This window comes from Chiloscyllium plagiosum, unplaced genomic scaffold (assembly GCF_037043375.1).
Source record: "Chiloscyllium plagiosum isolate Xiang-an unplaced genomic scaffold, Cpla_swu_hap1 HiC_scaffold_43, whole genome shotgun sequence".
Classification (NCBI taxonomy): domain Eukaryota; kingdom Metazoa; phylum Chordata; class Chondrichthyes; order Orectolobiformes; family Hemiscylliidae; genus Chiloscyllium; species Chiloscyllium plagiosum.
In genome coordinates this window covers 14,593,133-14,617,163 of record NW_028270181.1, presented here as the reverse complement: position 1 = coordinate 14,617,163, position 24,031 = coordinate 14,593,133, and the positions used below count along the sequence as shown (strand labels likewise).

At 39.0% G+C, this 24,031-nt stretch overlaps 1 protein-coding gene across 6 annotated transcripts; it reads right to left on the bottom strand.

The window, feature by feature from the left end:
- Positions 1–1,111: 1,111 nt before the first annotated feature.
- On the bottom strand, positions 1,112–23,531 carry aifm2 (AIF family member 2, ferroptosis suppressor). Of its 6 annotated transcripts, XM_043679008.2 has the most exons (10): positions 23,307–23,515; positions 23,012–23,201; positions 19,808–19,989; positions 15,251–15,366; positions 15,040–15,159; positions 14,826–14,918; positions 13,916–14,024; positions 12,456–12,608; positions 4,754–4,954; positions 1,112–1,649 (listed from the first exon to the last, which is right to left on the bottom strand). In XM_043679008.2, the coding sequence occupies exons 3-10, from the start codon at positions 19,980–19,982 to the stop codon at positions 1,495–1,497; spliced, it is 1,122 nt and encodes a 373-aa protein (XP_043534943.1). In that variant the 5' UTR covers positions 19,983–19,989; positions 23,012–23,201; positions 23,307–23,515; the 3' UTR covers positions 1,112–1,494. The 6 variants fall into 6 exon arrangements, 3 of the variants coding, with proteins under 3 accessions (XP_043534943.1, XP_087838527.1, XP_043534939.1); XM_087982401.1 differs by lacking the exon at positions 23,012–23,201 and having other exon boundaries at positions 19,808–19,998; XM_043679004.2 differs by lacking the exon at positions 23,012–23,201 and having other exon boundaries at positions 23,307–23,514.
- Between the last annotated feature and the right edge of the window lie 500 nt (positions 23,532–24,031).

Below are 24,031 nucleotides of genomic sequence, written 5' to 3'. Positions count from 1 at the left end.
TAAAAATTGACTGGTATTTCATGGGAAAATAATGGTAAGAATAGACTGAATAGCTGCTCACTACATTGCTAGCATGCAGTTTCTATAACTTACCAGTCTTTCTACATCAATGCAATGGAGAATACTCAATGTTGGGAGACGATCACTACATCCAAATCATAAACCTTGAACTTATATTGCCAAACCGTTCATCATCACTGGATTAGAGTCCTGGACTTTATGGTGCTAAGTTCACATGGCCTAGAATACTCCATAAAGGCCATCATTATAGACAGCTACAGTGGACAACACAATTTTGCTCCAGTTACCCACTTAAATTTAGAAAAGATAGATCTAATGCTGCAGATTTCATCATAGCCAACATTTTTAAGTGGATATTGATCAACCTGATTTCAGCACCTCTAGTTTGCTGCAACTTGATAATTTAATTTCTCTCAAGTCACAAAAAAACTAAAGTGATGATGTTCACATTGAAAGGTCCAGAAGAAACATCAAAATTCAATAATACAGAAATACCTTAACATATATGGATTTGTTGGTGATCAAGCTTTTAATCTAGTGTTGGGATTCCACTGGGATACAACATATGGCATTTCTGAACTTTCAGAAACATTAATTCAGAGGAATTTATTAAAGATGTTGATGAGAAGTCAATTGAGACTTAACTCTTGTTTCTCAATCTCAGGGACACTGTTCAATAAGGAGCCTGAACAGGAAAAGATAAAAGGGATAGGAACCAGGGGTTTAAAAAAAAAAAGAAACAAAACCAAATCCGACCCAGTCTTTGGATACGATCCCAATACTTTGCTTTTCCAGCAGACGTCCTAGATAGTAACAGAAAGGAATGTTCTGACTAAGAGTTGATAAGGCCAATTAGAGTGTTTGAACAATTATTCTGTTGGAATCAATGAACTCATTACTGGAATTTAAACTTAGGCTTTCCAGGCCCATTTACATTGTGACCAGCTGAGAAATTTCAACCAGAATAATTGCTGAAAATATCATCTCACCACTTTTAGTTTTGGATACACATGCATTCCCTGATCAAAAGAAAAACAGGTCTTGGCTCATACAAATCGGTCTCCAACAGATACAAATGCAATGTAGATGGTTTCTTCCCTGCTATCTGAAAAGTACTTTATTATAAATATTTGATGTGCAAATACTATACAAAAACACTATTTTAGATTAGATTACTTAGTGTGGATTTTAAAAGTCTATTTATTGTTTGCAGTGATTAAACTTTATAAGCATCAGTGAACAGAAACGGGATCAAGCTGCTTTTTCTGCACCCATATAAAACATGTAGTTGATATTTTGTGTCATGTTATGGTTGACTACTGTATATCTGTTCAGGTTCTATCATTTCTACTTGCAAATTATTTATAAAGTTACAGCATCATAATTTTTAATTCAAAAGGATTAAATATGCATTAAAAGAAACCAATAAAGGCACATTCCAGAACGGGAGAAAGAGTGTCAAGCACTCTGTAGTCAGCTGGGTTTTGTTTGACCCATTTCTCTCCAGCTTTTCCAAACTAGTAGATCTTTACTTTTCGCCATGACAACAATGAATTTTCCAACATGACAACCGAAAATCTGGCCAATTCCATCATTCCTACCCATTGACAATAGCATAGTCAGAGAACCTAGGGAGACAAAAAAATACCATTCACCAAAACAGCTTCAAGTTATCTCTTTGCCCTAAAGAATGCAGGAGAAACCAGACAGATTTAAGGTAAAAAGAAACAAAAACATTACATTTTATAAATTTACTAACTAACCCATAACTCTACCAACGCACTCATTACCTACAGAGTACACACTGATGAGGTGGCTGGGAATTTAAACAGATTGGCTGCTAATCCGTTGTACTCTGCATTGGAGTTTGATTCCCACCCTGGTTGATAGTGTATGAAGGCTCTTTTGACCAGGAATTAAAAGTTCAAGCCGCTGTCCTGGAAGTGTGTCATCACATCTTGACTAAAAATGTCTGCCTCTGAAACATCAGTACTATGAACAAATGTGTGTTCTTTAGAAGCTAGAGTGCAGTGCAATAACCAATGTATGTAGTTTCCATGACCTGTCCACTCAGCTCCTGTACATCCTATTAAAATGGGCAATATTCTTATAGTGTGTCGGTACAGAGCACTTTCCATGTAACTCTAGAGCAATAGATTAGTTATATTGATATCATCAGAACCATCTTGAGAATGTTGCTGAAAGGTCTGATTTGGCAAATAAAAAAGGGCAACTAATAGGCTTCAAATTAGGAATGATCTTAACATTGACACAATTTAGACTTCAGCTCTGACTATGCAAACTTTCCTGCAATTATTCAACATCAGCTAGACAGTATTCAATGCATTTGAAGCAGTAACAGATATATGTTTTCCTCAACTTTAGCATCACTGCCATAACACTCTATGTTTTTCATGGATCTCTGTGTAATGATTCTCTTTTAAAAAATAACAATAATTCAGCTTATGCAGCCATCATGGTATGACTGGCTTGATGAATTTGATTTCAGGAGTTTGATGAATTAAGAAACTGGGATAATGTTGACTCATTGCACATCAAACACAGGAACTGCCCAAGCCTCTAATGTCAGCTTGCATCTGACCTTGTGGAAGTATTGAACAAGATGGCGCAGTGGAGCTCCTGAGTCAGAGTTCATCTACCCTGACAGCTTTTCTTTATTTCTTTTCCCTATAATTTTACTTACCTCTTTCCCGGAGCTCGGTCAACAGTGGCAAGAGCTTAGTGCACACCTCAAGCGAATCTTTACTTTTCTGGGGTGAGCAGAGGACCTGGCATTGGAATCAGCTACTGCTACAATGGAGGTGACTTTGGTGAGTATGCCCAACAGCGAAAGATGTCACCCGAGAATCAGCGACTCTTAACTGTTGGTCCAGCACAGGAGGAGTGTCAACCCATTGGGGAAAGATGGTGCCTAAGTGAGTATCAGCAACTTCAGTGTTGCTTGGGTCAGGTGTAGATAGTGGTGAGGTGGAAGAGGAGGGATGGTGACACAGCATAGTTAATGGTGGTGAGCTGGCTCAAGACTGATGAACTTTTTTTAAGCTCTATCTTTCTTTTCTCCATCATTCTTAAAATTATTCATGGTACTAAACCGTGGGAATAAGTGAAAGCTTTTCATTGTGCATTATTCCTACTGTAAAATACACAAAACAATAAAATCATTCAAATTCACAAAGTATCATATACTTATCTTTGGAGAAGCCTTGGTTGCATTTAGTAACACCCGGTAAGATTAGAAATACTGCATGATCCAGTACAAAACCTCATTCCACTATATAATAGTATATTCCCCTGGTGTTCTGCCACACCATCTTTACTTCATTTTCAAGAATGCATAACTATTCACAGCTGCATAACTCGTGCACCAGGATGATAGATGGCAGAAAAGGCTTACAATACAAATTACAAAAGGTCACAATACAAGCTATGCACCCTGCACTCACTACACCACAATCTACTCCAACTTACATGCCAAGTATTCTAGAATACCATACAAGGCCATAAGTTATAAGAGCAGAATTAGGTCATTCGGCCCATTTAGGCTGCTTCACCATTTAATCATGGCTGATATGCTTTTCAACCCCATTCTCTTGCCTTTTTTCCATAACCCTGGACTCCGAACTAATCAAGAACATACGTTATGTCAATTTAAGATCACGCAGTCACCTCTTATTTCTCCAAAGCCTATCCACAATCTACAAGACACAAGTCAGGAGTGTGATGGAATATTGTCCACTTGTTTGGGTACAGCTCCAATAAAAAATGAGAAGCTTGACATTATCCAGGATACAGCCCACTTGAGTGACATCTCATCCAAACCATCTACGTTCAGTCCTTCACCATCTGCATTCAGCAGTGTGTGCCATAAATACATTGTAGTAACTCATTCCTAGCAACTTTCAAATTCATAACATCTACCACCTAGAAGAACAAGGACAATGGATCCAAGGGAACACCACCACTTGCAAGGTCCCCTCTATGTCACACACTATCTTAACATGAAATTATATCACCGTTCTATTACTGTCACTAGATCAAATTTTTGCAACTCCAATCTTAGCAGCATTGTGGATACCCCTCCACATGAGGACTGCATCAGTTCAAGATAGCAGCTCACCACCACCTTTGAAAGCAAATAGGAATGGGCAATAAATGCGGTCCAGCCAGCAACACCCACATCCCTTGAATGAACGGCAAAAAAAAAATAGTTGGTTAGACACTAGCTCAGCATTAAATGAATGTTTCATTCTTCATATCATACTATATCGTAGACAATATAGCAAACAGGCCGAGCTTTAGTTATTGTGCAGCATTAATTGAATTGAGTCTTACAAGTGGGTGACATCTCTTTGTAGTGAACTAATTCATTCCCACATACCCTGTATGCCAAATAAAAACATTATGTATTGCTGCTTCAATTGCACCAAGCTCCCATACTTTCAGATCATCATTCCAATGGGCATGGACCTCCTAAACTGGAGGCAGCTACTTCCAAATGCTAGTTTACTGAGGGAGATAAACATCCACCTCACTTCACATTCATTTAAGCTGGTGTATTTCTGTATGGGACTAGAATGAAGGGAGGATGGTGAAGAGAGCAGGGAAACAAAAAAAGATATTTAATCAAAAAAATTAAAAACATGGTCTGACTTTTATTGTCTTTTGAATGAAAGTAATTTGCTAAAAATAAAACTATCTGCAGAACCCCTACCTGGTTTGTAAACTTTCAGATTTTTTTTGCCAACACTGTTGATAATATTATCTGCAGCAACCACTGCATGAAGTCCAGCATGATAAGCCATTTTGGGTTCCTTCACATCTGCACAATCTCCTATTGCATAAACATTTTCCATCCCAATGACTTGCAAATGTGGGTTGACCAGTACCGCACCATCCTCAGCAAGACAATCTTCTGTGGAAAGAGCGAAAACATCAAATATATAATGCAGTCTCTGAAAATGTACACAGATCATGCTTTACTTGATGACACAACAACATAGTTAAGTCTCAGCTCAAAAAGACTCAACAGTAAGACCATTTTTCAATAGATTAGAACTGTCCATATTAAACAAGAAATCAAGGATTATTTTGAGGTGTCTAATAGGGAGGATTAGAATAATTTTAGTACAGACTGCAGCTAAACACTGGGAATTGCCAGAAATACTAAATGTTGTTTTAACTTAAAGGGAATCCACACAACATGGAGGTAGCAGGCAAACTTGAATATGGGAATTCAGATCTATTAAGATCACATTTAGACACAGAATTCTTTACCAATGATAAGCCAGTCAATATTAAGAAACTGTTCTTCAGCCAGTTACCTAAAGTATGATATTTTTATGCCTCACTATTTGATCGTCTAACAGACCCATTGTTAAAAGGTTGAAAGCTTAGGAGTTGAAAAAATCAGCACCTGACTGGTCTAGGTAGCTGTGCCTCACTGACATCTTCAAAGATTTTCTGTGATGAATAAAACTGATTAACTGTTTTAAATAAAAACTGAATGCTTCTGACATACATGTCACCCAGACTGGTCAATTGCATAGAAAGGATTTTTGCTTGAAAATGGAGTCACCTCAGCAGATTCTCTTCACTCAGGGAACCCTCCAATGTCTTCTCCCACAGTAACTTTTACTGGTCAGATGTAGAAGGCTAACTTCACAAGAAGTCAATGTATTCGTTGGACTGGTTGCATGCCAATAATTAGCTAATTTCAAGGTTAATGTCACTTAATTGTACATGTTGTTTATGCAAGTAAACTTGCATAAACTGTATCAAAATGAAATAGTTAACTCCACTATTGACAAAACATCCTAGACATGGTTTTCCCCAGAGGTGGAAGGAAATCAACTCAATGTTATCACTCATAAGCAAAAGATCTGACAACATTGACAACCAGCAGCCCACAAACACAAGGCTCTCTCACCTTTGCATGAGGACAGGGCAGGGAGGGACACGTTTAAAATTTTCAAGGGACCAGTAAGAAAACTTCAGCAAGATAAGGGTTGCAACAATAGTAAACATGAACCACAAAAACAAATTCAAAAACAACAAATTGATAATTGGGATGAATAGTGAATAGAAATGACCATTGAAAAGCCCTAAACAGCAAAACTTAATAGGAAAACCACTTACATAGAACATTACAAGCGCAGTACAGGCCCTTCCGCCCTCAATGTTGCGCTGACCTGTGAAACCAATCTGAAGCTCATCTAACTTACACCATTCCATTATCATCCATACATTTATCCAATAACCATTTAAATGCCCTTAGAGTTGGCAAGTCTACTACTGTTGCAAGCAGGGCATTTCATGCCCTTACTACTCTCTAAGAACCTACCTCTGACATCTGTCCTGTATGTATCACCCCTCAATTTAAAGCTATGTACCCTCATACTAGCCATCACCATTTGAGGAAAAAGGCTGTCACTGTCCACCCTATCTAAGCTAAAAAATCACACAATACCAGGTTAGAGTCCAACAGGTTTACTTGGAAGCACTAGCTTATAGAGCGCTGCTCCTTTATCAGGTGATCGTGGAGAGCAGCGCTCCAAAAGCTAGTGCTTCCAAATAAACCTTTTGGACCATAACATAGTTGTTGTGTGATTTTTAACTTTGTACACCCTAGTCTAACACCGGCGTCTCCAAATCACCCTATCTAATCCTCAGATTATCTTGTATGTCAAGTCACCTCTTAACCTTTTCTCTAACAAAAACAGCCTCAAGTTCCTCAGCCTTTCCTCATAAGACCTTCCCTCCATACCAAGGAACATCTTCATAAATCTCCTCTTCATCGTTTCAATGCTTTTACATTCTTCCTATAAAGGTGGTCACTAGAACTGTACGTAATTCACCAAGTTTTTGGGCTTTTTGGTTAAACAGACGAGGGGAAAAAAAAACAGCCCCAATTGATGATGACCAGGATTGAAGACTGGAGCCAAGCTACGGAGTTATTTTTAACTAACGCCAACATGGGTTGGCTCTCGTAGAAAACACTGAGCTAGACTCATTTGTTCCTTTTGTCTCTTCCCTTTCCCCTCCACTCCTGACTGTATTACTCAGGCCCTTTCAGCTCAAGAAAATAATCCAGGGGTTTTACACTCCAAAATTTCCACCAGGATTATTACACACCAAACATTTTGCATTTAAGTGAAAGAAACCATATCACCACCACCGCCAGCCTCCCCAAACCACCAAAGGAACTTAAAAGGTGCTTTTTTACAAAACGAATTCTGAAACTTAATTCTAAATTCTGCCACACCCTGATTAGCCAATTGGAGTGTCCTGACTGAGTGGCCCAAAGAGGGCACTGTAACACTGATCAATCAAGGTAGTGAAAGGTTTATCAATGCCAAATGTTTGGGAAAGAAAAGTTAGCATGAATATTAGGTAGCCTGTCTATTACTCCCCAAATAGAGCAGACATCAGGCTGTATGAAATGCTCAGACCCCAGCAATACGTGGCATGTGGATCACAAGTTGAGCACCCCTCTAATAGACCAACAACTCCATGTTGTTAACTTGTTCACCATCTAAGAGGTTACAATTTACAGGAAGTGAGCGCAATCATAGCTGGATGCTCAGTCATTTAGTCATTAACTATTAATTGTTTGTGGTCTAAACTGTTCAGTAACTCATTATTTCAACAACAATTATTAAAGAGGTAAATTTAAGTAATGACAGTTGTTAATGCTGATTCATTGTTTTACAATTTTCGATGACCTGGCAAAAAAGATCAACTCATCCATCCCATGCCTTCAGAGCATCATCCATTCTAAGAAATGATCGTTTAAAATTTTTGAAATGTGCTTTATTTCCAGAGCTCTTGGTCTGAACAGAACCTTCATTTAGATACACAAATGCCTCATTTAATGCCAAATTAATCAATGCTCCTCTTCTTGCCTTGACTCCCATTTCCTCTTTTAACTTATTTGCTGGTTGATTTTTCTCCTTAATTATTGTAACAGATTTATATTTTGGGAAGACTGCAATTAATTTCTCCACAAATTGTTATATCTCCATGACAATTCTTGTGTGACATACTACATATACTCATTATGTCCTTTATTTTGAGTGCAGGTAGAGGCTGTTTGAAATTGGTTTGTTGGCCCATCTTCTGAACAAAACAATGTGCCAATGTTCACAACATCCCTCAAAATAAAAAACTGGCAGAAGATAATGTAGTATAGAAAGATCCAACAGAAATTTATTACAGCTCACACATATATAGTATATTTACAAATATTAAATTCACAGGCTCAGCAGGGTTTGTGCTAATATTGGGCTAATCAGTTACAAAGATTGCTGTAGTTTACTTCATTCAGCATCACAAGCTTCAAGGTGACCAGAATCAAGAGGAGTCCAAGATCTATATGTCCTCAGGTTACATATAGTGATATCATGAGCATGTCTCAAAGTGTACAAATATACAGAGTGTGAGCCAGACAATATCTTCTTGTCCCAAAAAATGTTTTAAAATCCCAAACACTTTGTACGTAGGGATGTACCATCACTTCAATAATTATATAACTCAGGTAAAAACAAAGAATTTAAAAGATTAACAATTCAAACTCACTTGAGGTTTGATAATTTATCCTAACTTGGTGCTAGAATATCTATCTGGAGTGGTAGGAGTTGTTTTCTGTTGCATTTTGTATCTTGCTGTCATTCAGTATTACTGCACAATCATGTTCTTCCTCATTCCCTTTATGCATGATTGGTGTGCTGTACATCTTTCAGAGCTGGCTTCTGGTTCCCTTTATTTTCCTCGGTGCTCTTTTAAAACGGTTTCTGTATGAAATGTAGGCTTGTAGTAGCAGATTTGTGCCTGCAGGTGGTGTTTGTGCCAAATAAGGACTGATGACATCATAGGCTTCACTTCATTTTGGTGCTGATTGACTGCTGAATACAGGTAAGCCTTTATTAGCATGATTAAGTGCATTTAAGTTGAATTTTCCTACACAAAAGGCTTGTAACTATGCAGCATGGAGCCTTTGACTACCTTTTTGTTTTAAAATTGGAAATTGCAGGAATTGAGATTTTAATCAGCAAGAAAGAAGCCTTTTTCTGGCTGGTCAATGTCTATCTACAAATCTGTACTCACATTAGCTGACACTTGATCATCCGAGGTTTTTGATATTCAGGATTGTTTTCAAGTTGGTTTTCAATAAGGGTTACAGATATTTACCATTGATATCTTGGAGTGGCTTCTTTGTGGTAAGCAGTGGTAGCTGTCCATAATGTGTATTTTGCCTCCCACATGTTCTCTTTAACTGATGTGTCAATGCTTATGTTATCCCGTATAACATACAAGCTGATACAGTTAAAGTGGTATCAGTAGATCCAGACGTATATTACAGCTCACTGATTTATGCAAATATTACGTTCACAGGCACATCGATGTCTTGGCTAACATTAAGCTATTTGATTAGAAAGAATTGCATGCTTCCATTAACATGTCAAGTGGGACGAGTGAGGAGGGGATCGGTTGGCTCAGATGGCTGGTTTGTAATGCAGTGTAATGCCATCAGCTGCACCAGCTGAGAACACCGTGAAGGACTTTCTTTCTCAACTTCTCCCCAAGCTGGAGGTGTGATGACCCTCAAGTTAACCCACCAACAGTCAACTCTCACTGATGAGGGAGCACCCCATGGTCCAGTAAGGCTATGGTGACTTTACATTTACCATCCTTCACGTAACCAGAGTTAAGATTTTCATATCCTCAGATCATATGATAACATCCTTCCTGAAAAGGTTCAGAAAAGATTTACAAAGATGTTACCAGGGTTGAAGTGTTTTGAGCTATAAGGAAAGGCTGAAAACACTGGGGCTGTTTCCCTGGAGTATTAGAGGCTGAGGGGTGACATTAGAGATTTATAAAATCATGAGGGGTATGGATAGGGTAAATAGACAAGGTCTTTTCCAGGAGGGGGCGGGTGCAGAACTGGAGGTCATAGGTTTAAGGTGAGAAGGAAAATATTTAGAAGGGACCTAAGGGGAGAATTTCTCACGCAGAGGGTGGTTCATGGAAGGAATAAGCTGCCAGAGGAAGTGGTGCAGGTTGGTACACGTACAATATTTAAAAGGCATCCGGATAGGTGTATGGTAGGAAGGGTTTAGGGATATTGGCCAAGTGCTGGCAAATAGGACTTGATGAACTTAGGATATCTATTCAGTCAACAGATAATGACCCACTATCACTAATATCCTTACATAGAGATGAGAATGGACAACACTTTGACCTGGACAACGTACCCATCCTAGAACAGACAAGCCAAACAGAGAGACACACAAGAATTCCTAGAAGCATGGTATTCCAACAGAACCCCATCAACAAAGACATCAACATAGATTCGGATCCCATCTACGACCTTCTGTGAGAGGAAAAGAAAACAGGAAATGACATCACCAAACCCAAGGAAACCTAAAGACATAAACAGAAAGCAGGACATAACACCAGTGCTTCACCACAGGCTCACTGATGATGTTACCTAGTATGGTGATGAAATGTCTGAAATGTCTTGGGAGTGCAGATGAGCAGAGAGATCTCGGTGTCCATGTACACAGATCCCTGAAAGTTGCCACCCAGATTGACAGGGTTGTTAAGAAGGCATACAGTGTTTTGGCCTTTATTAATAGAGGGATTGAGTTCCGGAAATAGGAGGTTATGCTGCAGCTGTACAAAGCTCTAGTACGGCCACACTTGGAGTATTGTGTACAGTTCTGGTCACCGCATTACAAGAAGGATGTGGAAGCTTTGGAAAGGGTACAGAGGAGATTTACTAGGATGTTGCCTGGTATGGAAGGAATGTTTTACGAGGAAAGGCTGAGGGCCTTGAGGCTGTTCTCGTTAGAGAGAAGGTGGTTGAGAGGTGACTTAATAGAGAATACAAGATAATCAGAGGGTTAGATAGGGTGGACAGGGAGAGCCTTTTTCCAAGTATGGGAACGGCAAACACGAGAGGACACAACTTTAACGTGAGGGGTGATAGATATAGGACAGATGTCAGAGGTAGTTTCTTTACTCAGAGAGTAGTAAGGGTATGGAATGCTTTGCCTGCAATGGTAGTAGATTCGCCAAGTTTAAGTGCATTTAAGTTGTCATTGGACAGGCATATGGACGTAGGTGGGATGGGCTTTCTTTTAGTATGACAGGGCGGTGCAACATCGAGGGCCGAAGGGCCTGTACTGCGCTGTAATGTTCTATGTGCTATGAACCTTCCAGTTCGGCAAGCAAACTTACATCCAGAACCTCAACCCGAGCTACAAATCTTCGCAAAACTCGCTGACTCACAGCACAGTCTGGACTGGTGTGTTATTTTGCGCGTGCAGACTCCTAAAGATACTGGCTGTCAGTTTCAGTGAAGTAACAATTTCAAGCTTGTCATTACCACCACAGCAAATTACACAAGCTAATATTTCGTAAGGATGGCCTTTCATCAGTTGTGGAAGTGTCAGCAGCTTGAAATGTTGACTTTTTTTCCGCCTCAATAATGCTGCCTGACTGTCTGAGGATTCACAGACATTTTTGCTTTCATGAATGAAGAGGTGCAAATAAATAGAAAGGTTACCTAGTCAATCTGAAAATAACAGCACCCGTACACATATATATTTTAAAGGCATGTCCAGGTCAATAGAGTCTTCAATACATGAAAAAAAAATCTAGTTACACAAAGAATGAAATTGAAAAAATACAAAACAGAGGGAAAGGAAAAAAAGGACAAAAAAAAAAAAGTGGATGGTCTTCATATAGTAAAGGGCAGACAGAATCCTTTGCACGCGCACACTAAAGTGTATGCAGCACATATCCAAAAAATCAATTCCTTGTTTGCACTACTTCTCAAATTATAGGTATTTTTAAACAAACCTATTCAGCGATATTATTGCACACATCTGGAGCAGTTGGGACTTGAACGTAGGCCTCCTGGCTCAGTGATAGAGGTGCTACCACTATGCCAGAAGAGCCCTCTCCCCAAATTGTATGTCTTATAATCTAATTAAAAGCAGACAACACTAATTCAAGTTCTGTTTGCAGATACCACTAGCAGTGGTAATTTTCCAATCCTACTGATATTTTTGTGTTGAAAATTAGCATTGCCATTTTCAGTATTATTTGAAGAGAGAGCACATAGAGTGATTCTATATTTGCTTATATGACCAATAAGTCAATTTTTTTGGGCTCGAATAAATTGCTTGTTTAAACCACTTATTCAAATCAATGACTTTCCACACAGAAATTATATATAAAATGTGACAAAGGAATTGTTCTTAATGTTCAGAAAAGCTAAGTTATCTGAAAGTCCCTATCTTGTTTATGATGTGAAATGATATTTAAGTGGCTTTTAAACATAGCTTTATCACGATGGACGAATAGAAGCAGTACTTTAAATGTATTACATTAGAATTAGAACTTACTGAAAGCATTTGAATAAGCTGAAGAATTGACCCTTATTCCAGTACAACAGATGACCAGGTCTGCAATAATCTCCAATCCTTTGTCAGTCAGTACTTTCATGTCAGCCTTCATTTCATTCATCACCAGGTCCTGGATGTTGATGACTTTTTGTCCTTTATCGAATAAAAAGAAGAGCATGAACATCCACAGGAAGCAGTTCTCAGAGCAACTTAATGCTTTACTCAAGGGTTCAAAGTTCAAGGGAATCATTAATTCCAATGGAATTCAGACAAGGTACCAGAGAACACATTATCAAAAATCAAGCACAAGATGGACTGAACCATCTGGGAAATAGGTTCCGGATGGGGAAAGAACATAATCAGTTCGGTCCAAAATCAACTTGGCTTGACACTAAGCACAAATGCCAAATCAGTTAAACATGCCAATATGTTCACTACGTGCCCTTAGCCTCCCACCAGATCAATTTTCTTCAGCTGATTTCTTGTTTGAGATGTATAAAATTATTTGGCACCTTCAAGTAAACCAAGTGGAAAGAGGGAGCAGACAAAGATAAGCTTCTTGGGGAATTCAACAAAAGCAGGTCTTAATGGGGTTACATCTGTGAAGACTCAGTCATAGACTCATACTCATAGAATCATAGAGATGTACAGCATGGAAACAGACCCTTTGGTCCAGCTCATCCATGCCGATCAGATATCCTAACCTAATCTAGTCCCATTTGCCAGCAGTTGGCTCATATCCCTCCTATTCATATACCCATCCAGATGTCTTTTAAATGTTGTAATTGTACCAGCCTCCACCACTTCCTTCGGCAGCTCATTCCATACACGCACCATCCTTCAGCATGACAAAGTTGCCCCTTGGGTCCTTTTTATATCTTTCCCCTCTCACCCTGAACCTGTGCCTTCTAGTTCTGAACTCTCCCACCCCAGGGAAAAGACTGTCTATTTATCCAATCCATGGCCCTCATGATTTTAAAAAGCTCTAAAAGATCATCCCTCAGCCTCCAACAGTCCAGGGAAAACAGACCCAGCGAGTTTCACATTTGAGATCATGACTGACAGAAGACTCATCCATCCCAACCTTTCATATCATTATACTCAGAGGAAAAGTGAATTGGGACTGGTATAAAGTAAAGAGAACAAAATATTAGAAATCCAAACTAAAACCAAACTAGTAGGAAGCGTTCCTCTGGATGAGTCTATACTAGTGACATTAACTGTTCAGTTGCTAAATTGCTGTGCATTTCTTACATTTGCTGTGATTAGAAGACGCAGAACCAAGTATTAGATGTATATGACTATAGCAATGAACAGACTTTCTTAATTCACAAAGCATAGAATCAATATAGCAAAACCAATGCTATTCTTTCAAAATGCAAACAATTATAGATTTTTTTTTAAAAAATGGACTGGAATGAAATTTATGCCTTTAAAAATATTCTCAATGGTATTATTACCTAACTGAAGCTGGACTCCTTTCTTCAAGAGAATTTCTTTCAGCCCCTGCCTTACGCTGGGTAAGAGTTGAACATCAGCCAGAGCAATCTTGGAATGAATCAAAGTTACCTATGGAAACAGATTAAAATTTTAAAAAAGCATTGTGGAAACAAATAGTTAACCACAAAGAAGGAATCAAAAATGGTTACACCTATTCTGAAATTTTAAAATATTATTTCTATGGGTTTATGAACATAGAACATGCAGAATACACTGCCTGAAAAAGTAATGAAAACTAATTCAGTGGTAACTTTCAAAATCAATTGAATAAACACTCAAAAATTAATGATTGAAGCTTGGAAGAAGACCAAAAACAAAGACTTATTAGATAGTTTACTCTAAGAGTTAGCGTGGTCTTGTTGGGCCGAATGGCCTCTTCCTATGTACAGAGATAAGCACCTTAAATGTCATAACATTGAATACTATGGGCCAAGTGCTGGAAAGTGTGATTACTGTAGATGTATGTTGTAATCCAAAACTAAGGATTTTGATGGCAGAGGCCCTGATTATATAGCTGATCAGGAATCTCACCCACTCGTCAGCCTGCCACTGGTATATGGGAAGGATTTGTAAGGGAACACTCAACCTGTTTGGTCACATTGGGAATGCACCCTTCCTTGATCATTAACTCTTGGGGTGAAACTTAGACCCGAAGTTTCTGGCACAGAGACAGGGACACCACCCACTGCACCTTCCTATTTAAACTTTAGCAAACCAAATAATGGCAGAGGATTTATATATTGTCTATTATTCAATCAAAAAAACTGCCTGCTTCACAGAACAATTAAATTGCAGAAACTAAAGAGCAACTTAGAGAACAGCATTAAATGGCAACCTTTCATATACAGGGCAATCAGTGTAAATCAATACCTCTTTATCAGGGTAATCAGTTTTGACTTCTGCTGCCATTTCCACACCAGCAGATCCACCTCCAATCACAACAATTCTCTGAGCTTCTTGAACCTGGTCGAAAACACATGATCACATGAGAAACACACTGTTGCTAGAAGTACTATTTTAGAACCAGAATGGAAATTGCAGAATAAATTTTGTAAAATTTTATTGGTTTACCACAAGACACTACCTGTTTTACTAGATCTTCATACATCTGGATGGCATTCTCCATTGTAACCGGTTCAACAAATTTTCCAGGGAATGGTCCTGAGCTACCAGTCGCCAAAATGAGGTGGGAAAAATGTAGAGTCTTCAAAATAATAGAGAGATTAAAGCCAATTTATCACACACAAATAACGTAACTGGGTTATACATCCATGAGATTTATTTTTCTGACTTACCTCTCCATTTTCTAAAATAACATCCTGCTTTTCTAAATCAATATCAATGACCTTGCCTTGCTTGAAGTTCTGTGCAAATGTCTCTTTGAATGATATGAATGTCTGCTTTGCAAATCCTAAAAAGCAACACTGAAGATGTTACAGCAGTTAGAATGCATCTCCAAGTAGATATACATTCCTCAAATGGTCAAGAAACCATTAATTCCAGTATTAATAATTAATCTATGGACAAATCAATAACACCCACACCAATTTTGCGGTCAGTAATTTTTGACATCTTGCTCTGAATTTGGAAAATCATACTCAATGTTGAATTTAAAAGGTGAACGCTGACTCTTGGTTGAGCAATGCCTCAATTTTAAAATTCTTATCCTTGATTTCAATCCCTATATGGGCTTGCCCTCTTACCTCTCCAATTCAAACTCACAAATCCTTAGATATCTGCAAGATGTAGAAGCAGAAGTAGGCCACTTAGCCCATTTAGTCTACTCTGCCATTCAACGAGATCATGGCCGACTGATAATCTTCAGCTCTACTTTCTTGATTTTTCTCATAACCCTTAATTCCATTACTGATTAAAAATCTGTCTCTCAGCTTAAATAATTTAATGACTCAGCCTCTACCATCTTCTACAGTAAAGAATTCCACATATCGACTCCCCTCAGAAAATAATTCACCCTCATCTCTGTCCTAAGGGGGCAACCACTAACTCTGAGAATATGTCTTCTTGTCCTAGACTCTCCCACAAGGTGAAAGAACCTCTCATCAATGACAAGCTCCTGAAGAATCTTATTTATTTCAATAACGTCGCCTCTCATTCTTCTCAACTCCAATCTGTAAAGACACAACATACTCAATTTATCATCAACAGATAATCCCTTAATGCCTGAATCAACCTTCTAAGCCACTGATCTGCTCATTTAGAAACATAAAATCCCCACAGTATGGAAGCAGGCCATTTGGCCCATCGTGTCTACACTGACCCTCTTCAAGAGAACGTACCCAGACCCACCCCCTACTCTATCCCTGTAACCCTGCATTTCACATAGCTAACTCACGGAACCTGCATATCCCGGGACTCTATGGGGCAACTTAGCACGGCCAATGCATCTAACTTGCACATCTTTGGACTGTGGGAGGAAACCCATTTAAGTTTTGCTTCTTCAATATCTTCAATTTTTAAAACTTTCCACCATTGGTGACTATGCCTTCAGTTGACGAGATCAAGACTTGAATTCCATCTCTGAACCTCTTTTCCTATTGAATTCTCCTTCCTCCCTCAAGATGCTCTTAAAAAACAACTTTTGACCAAAAGCTGTTGGTCATCTCACCCAATATCTCCTTATTTAGTTCATTCATATTTTATTTTGAAACTCCCTGGGAAACACTTTGGAACACAAGTTGCTGATTTTGCTGCAGGAAAGCATTGAAGTAAATAGTACTTCTTTAATCTACCTATTAATTAACTTTTTATATGCACTCTATGCCTCAACTTTATTATTATTACTACAATATTATTCAAATGTTATTCAAACTTCACACTGCTGGGGAGTTTTCATTAAATTGTTCCCAACTCCTGGAATGTAACTTTCTTCACACTGGAAAACAAGTGGGTTATCCATGCAAAGATCTCACCATCGTTTGTCAGTTCAGTCAACAGTTTGTGCATTTATATAGCATGCTGTTAGTTCCGTCTATTCTCTCTCTCATGGAATGTTCATTTAATGCAGGGCTTCAACAATGGATCCTGGTTTAGATTTCCTCATAGTTTGACTATGAGGAGCCCAAACTATTCCACTTGGACATTCAACAACTCAATAACGTCTGTGTTAAAATATTGAATTCAAAAACAAGGGGCGTTCATACTATACTAACATATACAGAATTTTAAAAGTGGTTTAAAAATAGTCATATGGATTCTTTGAAGTTAGTTACACAGTTGCTCAAATGCAGACAAATTTAAACTATCACAATTAGCAAACTATCCCAATTAGTTATGACACAGCAATCTAATTACAACTTCCAGCATCAATGAAGCCAACATAACAGTTCAGACATTGATCCTTGAGGGGTGTCCATGCTCTTGTTTAGGAGTCAATCTTCACAGTATTCTACAGACATGATGAAAACAGAAGCTCTTCTAATCAGATACCTGTGAAATGTGCATCGTATCTTTGGGAGATTCACAGGATCCCTGCTCTGCTACTGGTTAGCTTTGGCTTTAATTGAAAAAAAAAAAGCCCTCTGGATAGCAACAGAACATTGTTGCAATAAAAACAATTCTCAGAATTGATTGAGCCCATCTCCACCACATTCAGCCAATGCCTTCAGTTCATAAAACTCACTGCTTGAGAAAGTTTTTCCTCCTGTCACCTCCTGTCTTTCACCAATTACCTTAAATCTCTGTCCTTATACTCAATCTTTGCACTAATGTATAATGGATCTTCCTCCTTTCTACTCTATCCAGATCATTCATCATTTTGAATACCTCTACCAAATTTCATCTTAACCTCTTCTTCAAGGAAAACAGATCAGAAGTTCTCCAATTTATCGAAGTAACTACAATTTCTTATCCCTACAGTCAGAATTACACAGCACAACAACCTTTCGGTCCAACTCTTCCAATCTGACTGGATATCCTAAACTAATCTAGTCCCATCTGCCAGCATTTGGCCCATACCCTTTAAACCCTTCCTATTCATATACCGATCCAGTCATTCTGGTGAATGTTTTCTACACACTGTAATGTCTTCACAAGTGGAGCCACATTTCTTTTTCCTTTATTTGTTGACATTTCTGACAAGCCCAGCACTTGATGCCCATCCTTAATTTCTCCTGAACGAAATCCCATTAGGAATCAACACATTCTCGTGGATCTGGGTCACCTGCAAGTCAGACCAGGCTAGGACAGATTTCCTTCCTTAAAAAGAGAAAAAAGGGCATTATTGAACCAGAAGGCTTTTACAACAATTGCTAGTGGTCACTGTTATCAAAATGTGTTATATTCCAGATTTATTAATTGATTTCAAATTGCATGGTGGGATTTTAATCCATGAATCAGAACTTTTACGTGGGCCTCAGGACTAGATTACTGACATTACCCTACCGAAGTGCCTCCTCCTCAGATTCTCCCTTCATACTCCAGTTTAGGCTAAACCACCATTCTACATACATTTAACAAAACCTTATCTTTTATATTCCATGCCCTTATTAATAAAGCCTAAGAGGCTGTTTGCTTTATTAATTATGCAGGGAGAAAGTGAGGACTGCAGATGCTGGAGATCAGAGCTGAAAATGTGTTGCTGGAAAAGTGAAAAAAGAAGGGCTTATGCCCGAAACGTTGATTCTCCTGTTCCCTGGATGCTGCCTGACCTGCTGCGCTTTTCCAGCAACACATTTTCAGCTCTGATCTCTAGCATCTGCAGACCTCACTTTCTCCTGGAAAAGCGCAGCAGGTCAAGCAACATCCAAGGAGCAGGAGAATCGACGTTTTGGGCATAAGCCCTTCTTCAGGAAACATCTTCAGGAGTCCTGAAGAAGGGCTCATGCCCGAAACGTCGATTCTCCTGCTCCTTGGACGCTGCCTGACCTGCTGCGCTCTTCCAGCAACACATTTTCAGTTATTAATTATGCACTCAACATGTCCCAGCTCATTCAAAGATTTATAGACATTTAAATCCAGGTTTTTCTGTTCCTGCAGCCGCATTAGAACTGTATCCTTTATTTTTTGCTCTATCAATATATGCAACTTCCTTATGGATAATCCTTTGAAAATTTACAGTGACAACCTATTTAGAATTGCCTGTGAGGCTTGCAGCATTGCACACTTGGGTATGCTGAAAACTACATATTATTACATGGGGCCCTCATCTTTGCAGACAGAAAGAACATCTACTTGCAATATGCCTGTTTCAACAACAAAATAGGTGACAGCCATTCATTGATTCACAGGGCAATGCACTAACCTGAATCTAGGAGAAAGTGAGGACTGTAGATGCTGGAGATCAGAGTCGAAGAGCGTGGTGCTGGAAAGGCACAGCCGGTCAGGCAGCATCAAGGAGAAGAGTTGACATTTCGTGCAATCTGATGAAGGGTTTCTGCCCAAAACGTCGACTCTCCTGCTCCTCGGATGCTGCCTGACCAGCTGTGCTTTTCCAGCACCACACTCTCTGACACTAACCTGAATCTGTCTGGTTTAGAATTGAAACAAAGTTTGGCAGTTAATCAGCATTAATGGGTATGATCTACATGACAACATCTCTACCAATTAACGCTCTTCTCTCATTCATCACCTCCCCTTGAATTGGTATTGTTCCAAACTGTCCTGATGACAAAGCTTCCACAAAATGTGTCTTTTTTTTGCATTACTTTAGAATAATATATAATCAGGAATAGCAAGCATTCTTAGATTCACCTTCCTCCAGTTCACTCACTACTCCTGTCATTCAGCCAATTTCATATCCATGTTACCACAGTCCCTTTTATTCCATACATATTAATGTTGGAATGCACAGAACCCATTCTCACAATTAACACATTCGTTTTCTGTTAACGCACCACTTTCCACTGATGCTCTGAGTGCTCCTGGATTGTGATGGAAAGCATCTTTCACATCAATCAACGTGAATGGAACATTGTATGACTTCAAACGGTTTCCTGCTGCAATGCCTCCAAAGCCGCCACCAACAATCACAACGTGGAAGCTTTCATCGACAGATACTGTCCCGCCCATAATTCTCCTGGGGGGACTAGAGAAAACAAAAGCAGCAGTATTTAAATAAAATGTTTGTGGCATTATTTAGATCAACTCTTTGTAAACACATTGGATGGCAACAGTTACATTGTACTTTGAAATGTATTCCCGATAAATCACTGCAGCTATTTACTTTAATAATTTACTTTAATGCACCGATAATTCATTAATTATTTGCATTACAAGCACACCAATGGTTCCAATACAAGCAAATTCAATTCCTGCATGTGTGAGTTTTGCAACATTTGCATTCACTCAAATTTGTTCCAAACTCTAACACATGAAGTTTCAGCATGACTACAGCAAGTGCTCCTGGTCAAACAGTACATAGTGCAAATGCAGCTGCCAGTGTGAATAGGAAACTCCACTGATGTCAGGAACATTTGTGCACCTGCCAAAGCTAAAAGCTGAGATCCAGAATTGTCATTATTGCCATTTACAGCAGATGAGAATTTACACACATTAAGTAAAATCACTCTCAAATGCAATCAGCCTCTATTAGGACAAAGTAAGCAAATTACTTCTAAATGTTTATAAACAAAAAGAACCACAAGATTCCATTGATAGTTAGATTGAAAACTCATGCAAAGCTGGAAACTGTTTTGGAAGAAATGACCTGTGATTCCATTCCAACCCACCCTTTCTGAAAGTAGATAAATGATTGAACTCAGGAGGGTCAATCTTGTGATGCAGACGTCTCCTGCTATCTTACCAAACACAGAGACACTGGTTTGACATTGCCATTTTCCATACTGTCATTTTTGAGGCAGACACATTTGATTTCAGTTTTACATTGCAAAAATTGTACCTGCAAGAAACTGATTAAAACTACACAAGGTGATTTCATGTAGTAATATTGCATAGTATCATTGTTCCAGTTGTTGAATACTGTCACAAAAAAGGTATTATTTCATCTGTCCAAAATTTAAGAAAGGATGTAAGTGCATTGGGAGGTGTTCAGAGAGGTTTTACTACACTAATGCCCAGAAGGTGTGGGTTATCTTTTGATGAAAGGCTGGGCTTGTATCCATGGAAGTCTAGAAAAGTAGGAGAGACTGGACTGAAATGAGGAATTAAGGAGGTCTTGCCATTACAGATGTGGAAAGGATATTCTCTCTTATAGGTGAATTTCAAACTGGAGGGCATTGTTTACATATGAGGAGTTGCCCATTTAAAATGGAGGCAAGAAACGTTCCTACAGAAGATGGACTGTGATTGGAAGTCTCTTCCTCAAAAGATTGTGGAAGCAGAATCTTTGATTTTTTTTTAAGGCAGAGGTGAAAGGTTATCAGGGATAGACAGGAATGAGGATTGGAGGTTGTAATCACATCAGCTGTGATTTTATTAAATATCAGAACAAATTCAAGGGACTGAATAGCCTACTCCAGCTCCTGATTTTTATTGTCATAAAATTCAGAAAGGGCAACCATTTCACCCATTTAGCTCATCCTCCTCCTGCAAATGGAATGTTCTAGCTCCAAATTACTGTGTGCAACTTCTCTTCATGCTGAATCACCCACCATCTCTAGTTTAACTTTTACAATTATGATTCACAAGCATGGTTTAACACTCCAACCTAATTGTTTAAGCAGATCCAAAAGAAATGAGAGAACTCTCTGGCCACACCATTTAGTATATCTTCCTGACCAATCTGTCACAAAGTCATAGAGTCATACAGTACAGAAACAGATCCTTCTGTACATGTTAACCATAATACCAAACTAAACTAGTCCCACCTGCCTGCGCTTGGTCCATATCCCTCTAAACATTTCCTATTCATGTATCTATCCAAATGTCTTTTAAATGTTGTAACTGTACCCACGTCCATCACTTCTTCTGGAATTACATTCCACATACAAACCACTTTGTATAAAAAAGCTACCCCCATGTCTTTTTAAAATCTTTCTCGTGTGTGTGTGTGTGTGTGTGTGTGTGTGTGTGTGTGTGTGTGTGTGTGAGAGAGAGAGAGAGAGCGCGAGAATACCTTACAAATCAAAAAGTTAAGTTTTAGTTACCACAGAATACAGGAGACACATTCTATTTGTGTTAAGGTTGTAAGATTGCCAACTCTAAGGATGCATTCCTGGAGGTTTCAATTCATGGCAACCACACCTCTCCACACCCCACCCCCACTGGATCATCTCCACCAGGATGCTCAGTCATGGCCCACAAGCTTCCCAAGTCAACCGAGAAGTGAGAGAAAGAACTAGATGCCAGAAATCATAAACAAAACCAGAAATTGCTGGAAAACCTCAGCAGATCTGGAAGCATCTGTAGACAGAAATCAGTGTTAATGTTCGAGTCCAGAATTGCCAGTTTTTCCAACAATTTCTGTGTTTTTTCTAGAAGTGACAGACTCAATAATCAAATCAGACGATTCTAAAAACTTTAGTTAGCAGCTACCTTTGCCATCTTGCATACTTTTTGTTTCAGCAGAATACGAAAATGTATACAAAGACCATTTATAAATAGACACAGTTTTAGTTCATAGTCCCTTCCAGAATACCTTACTGTGGAGATCAGATTTTCAATTCTTGGAGATCTGACATCTCAAAATCAGGGACATGACTGACCTCTACCACCGCCCCCTCCCCGTAGAGAGTTCTAAATAAAAGGATTATTGGCTTGTTTGGAAAGGCCAGTGTATCTGGAGAAGGAATGACTGTGTTAGACCGCACTGAAACTGTTAGCAGAGGGGAAAAGGGAGGATCCTGTATCCAATCGCCACGATGGACATCTAATCACCCACTTTCCGCAGGAAAGCCGGAATGGTCGCTTTTGCAAACTAATTTTAACATGTCGTTTGCTAATTACAACCCTTCCTCTTAAAAGAGAATATTAAGAGGTCGCATGACGTTTCCAACATGCTGCATTTTGCCTCCAGGAAGGCGGCGCGTTGCAATGTTGGTCTCGCTGCAGGCGGAATGCAGGGTCAGGTCCAAAGCCGGGGCCAAACTCCAGCAGCATGTACACCCCCGGCGTATGAATCAATGAAGGAACACACTCACCAGTCTCCCAGCAGAGCCTTCCCCAGTACACACGCTCACTTACAAACCGTGCTGAACCCCCAAGGCTCGGCCTTGTTTGTCACATGAACTCCCCTTCTATTTCCAGCTTTCTCTGATAACACTCAAGGTCCAATTACAATCCGAGAAACGCTTTGTCAACTTTTCGGACCAACAACCAGTTTTGAGAGATCTGAATAACCCGGAAAAAACATCTCAAATTGATTTAGTTTTCAAAACAGGAACGACTTCCCCCATTATTTTTCCCCAGTAATACGGTGTTGTTGTTGAAACTTACCCCGTATCTTAAAAATTCCGCTGGATTTAATTGGTAAGGTACAATTGAAACTTAACTCCAACTGTTGAGTCACAGTCTGTTACTACACATCCGTGAACTTGTAAATGGGGCTTCACAGTGTCGACTTAATAGTGCATCAGGAAGTGGTCAGCACGTAGCGTTCTCCAGACCGTGCTGAAAAAGAATCCTGTTGGTTGTTCCCTGATCAAACCGCATAGGTCCAGAACTACGGATTGAATAAAGCTTGGAATACAGTGGGAAAATAGCTTGTCTGAGGTGTTTCTGCTGAAGTTAAATGAGGGTTGTTTTAGTTACAGACAACCCAGTTTTTCCAGTTACAGACAACCCAGTTCTTCAAATGCATGTAAATACAGTCTTGTTGATGTAAGAGACACTTTTGGTTTGTTTGGATGGAGTCAAACTCCAATGTTTGTATATTTTTTTCATATGCTATGGCACAGAACAAAACTGTGTTTGTGACTATATATGTAGATTGTTTTTATGAATAACATATTTTTGAAATTTAAAAATGTACCAAGGAAAAACTCTGTTAACATCTTTTAGGGGAAGTTTTAAAGAGGCCAATTTTATAAATGCCAAGTAAATTAAAACTTATGACAGTCATTGGAATGTCAACAAAGCCAGCATTTTATGGCCTATCTGTAGTTATCCTTGGGAAGATGATGATCCGTGGCTCAGTGGTTAGCACGACTGCCTCACAGCAC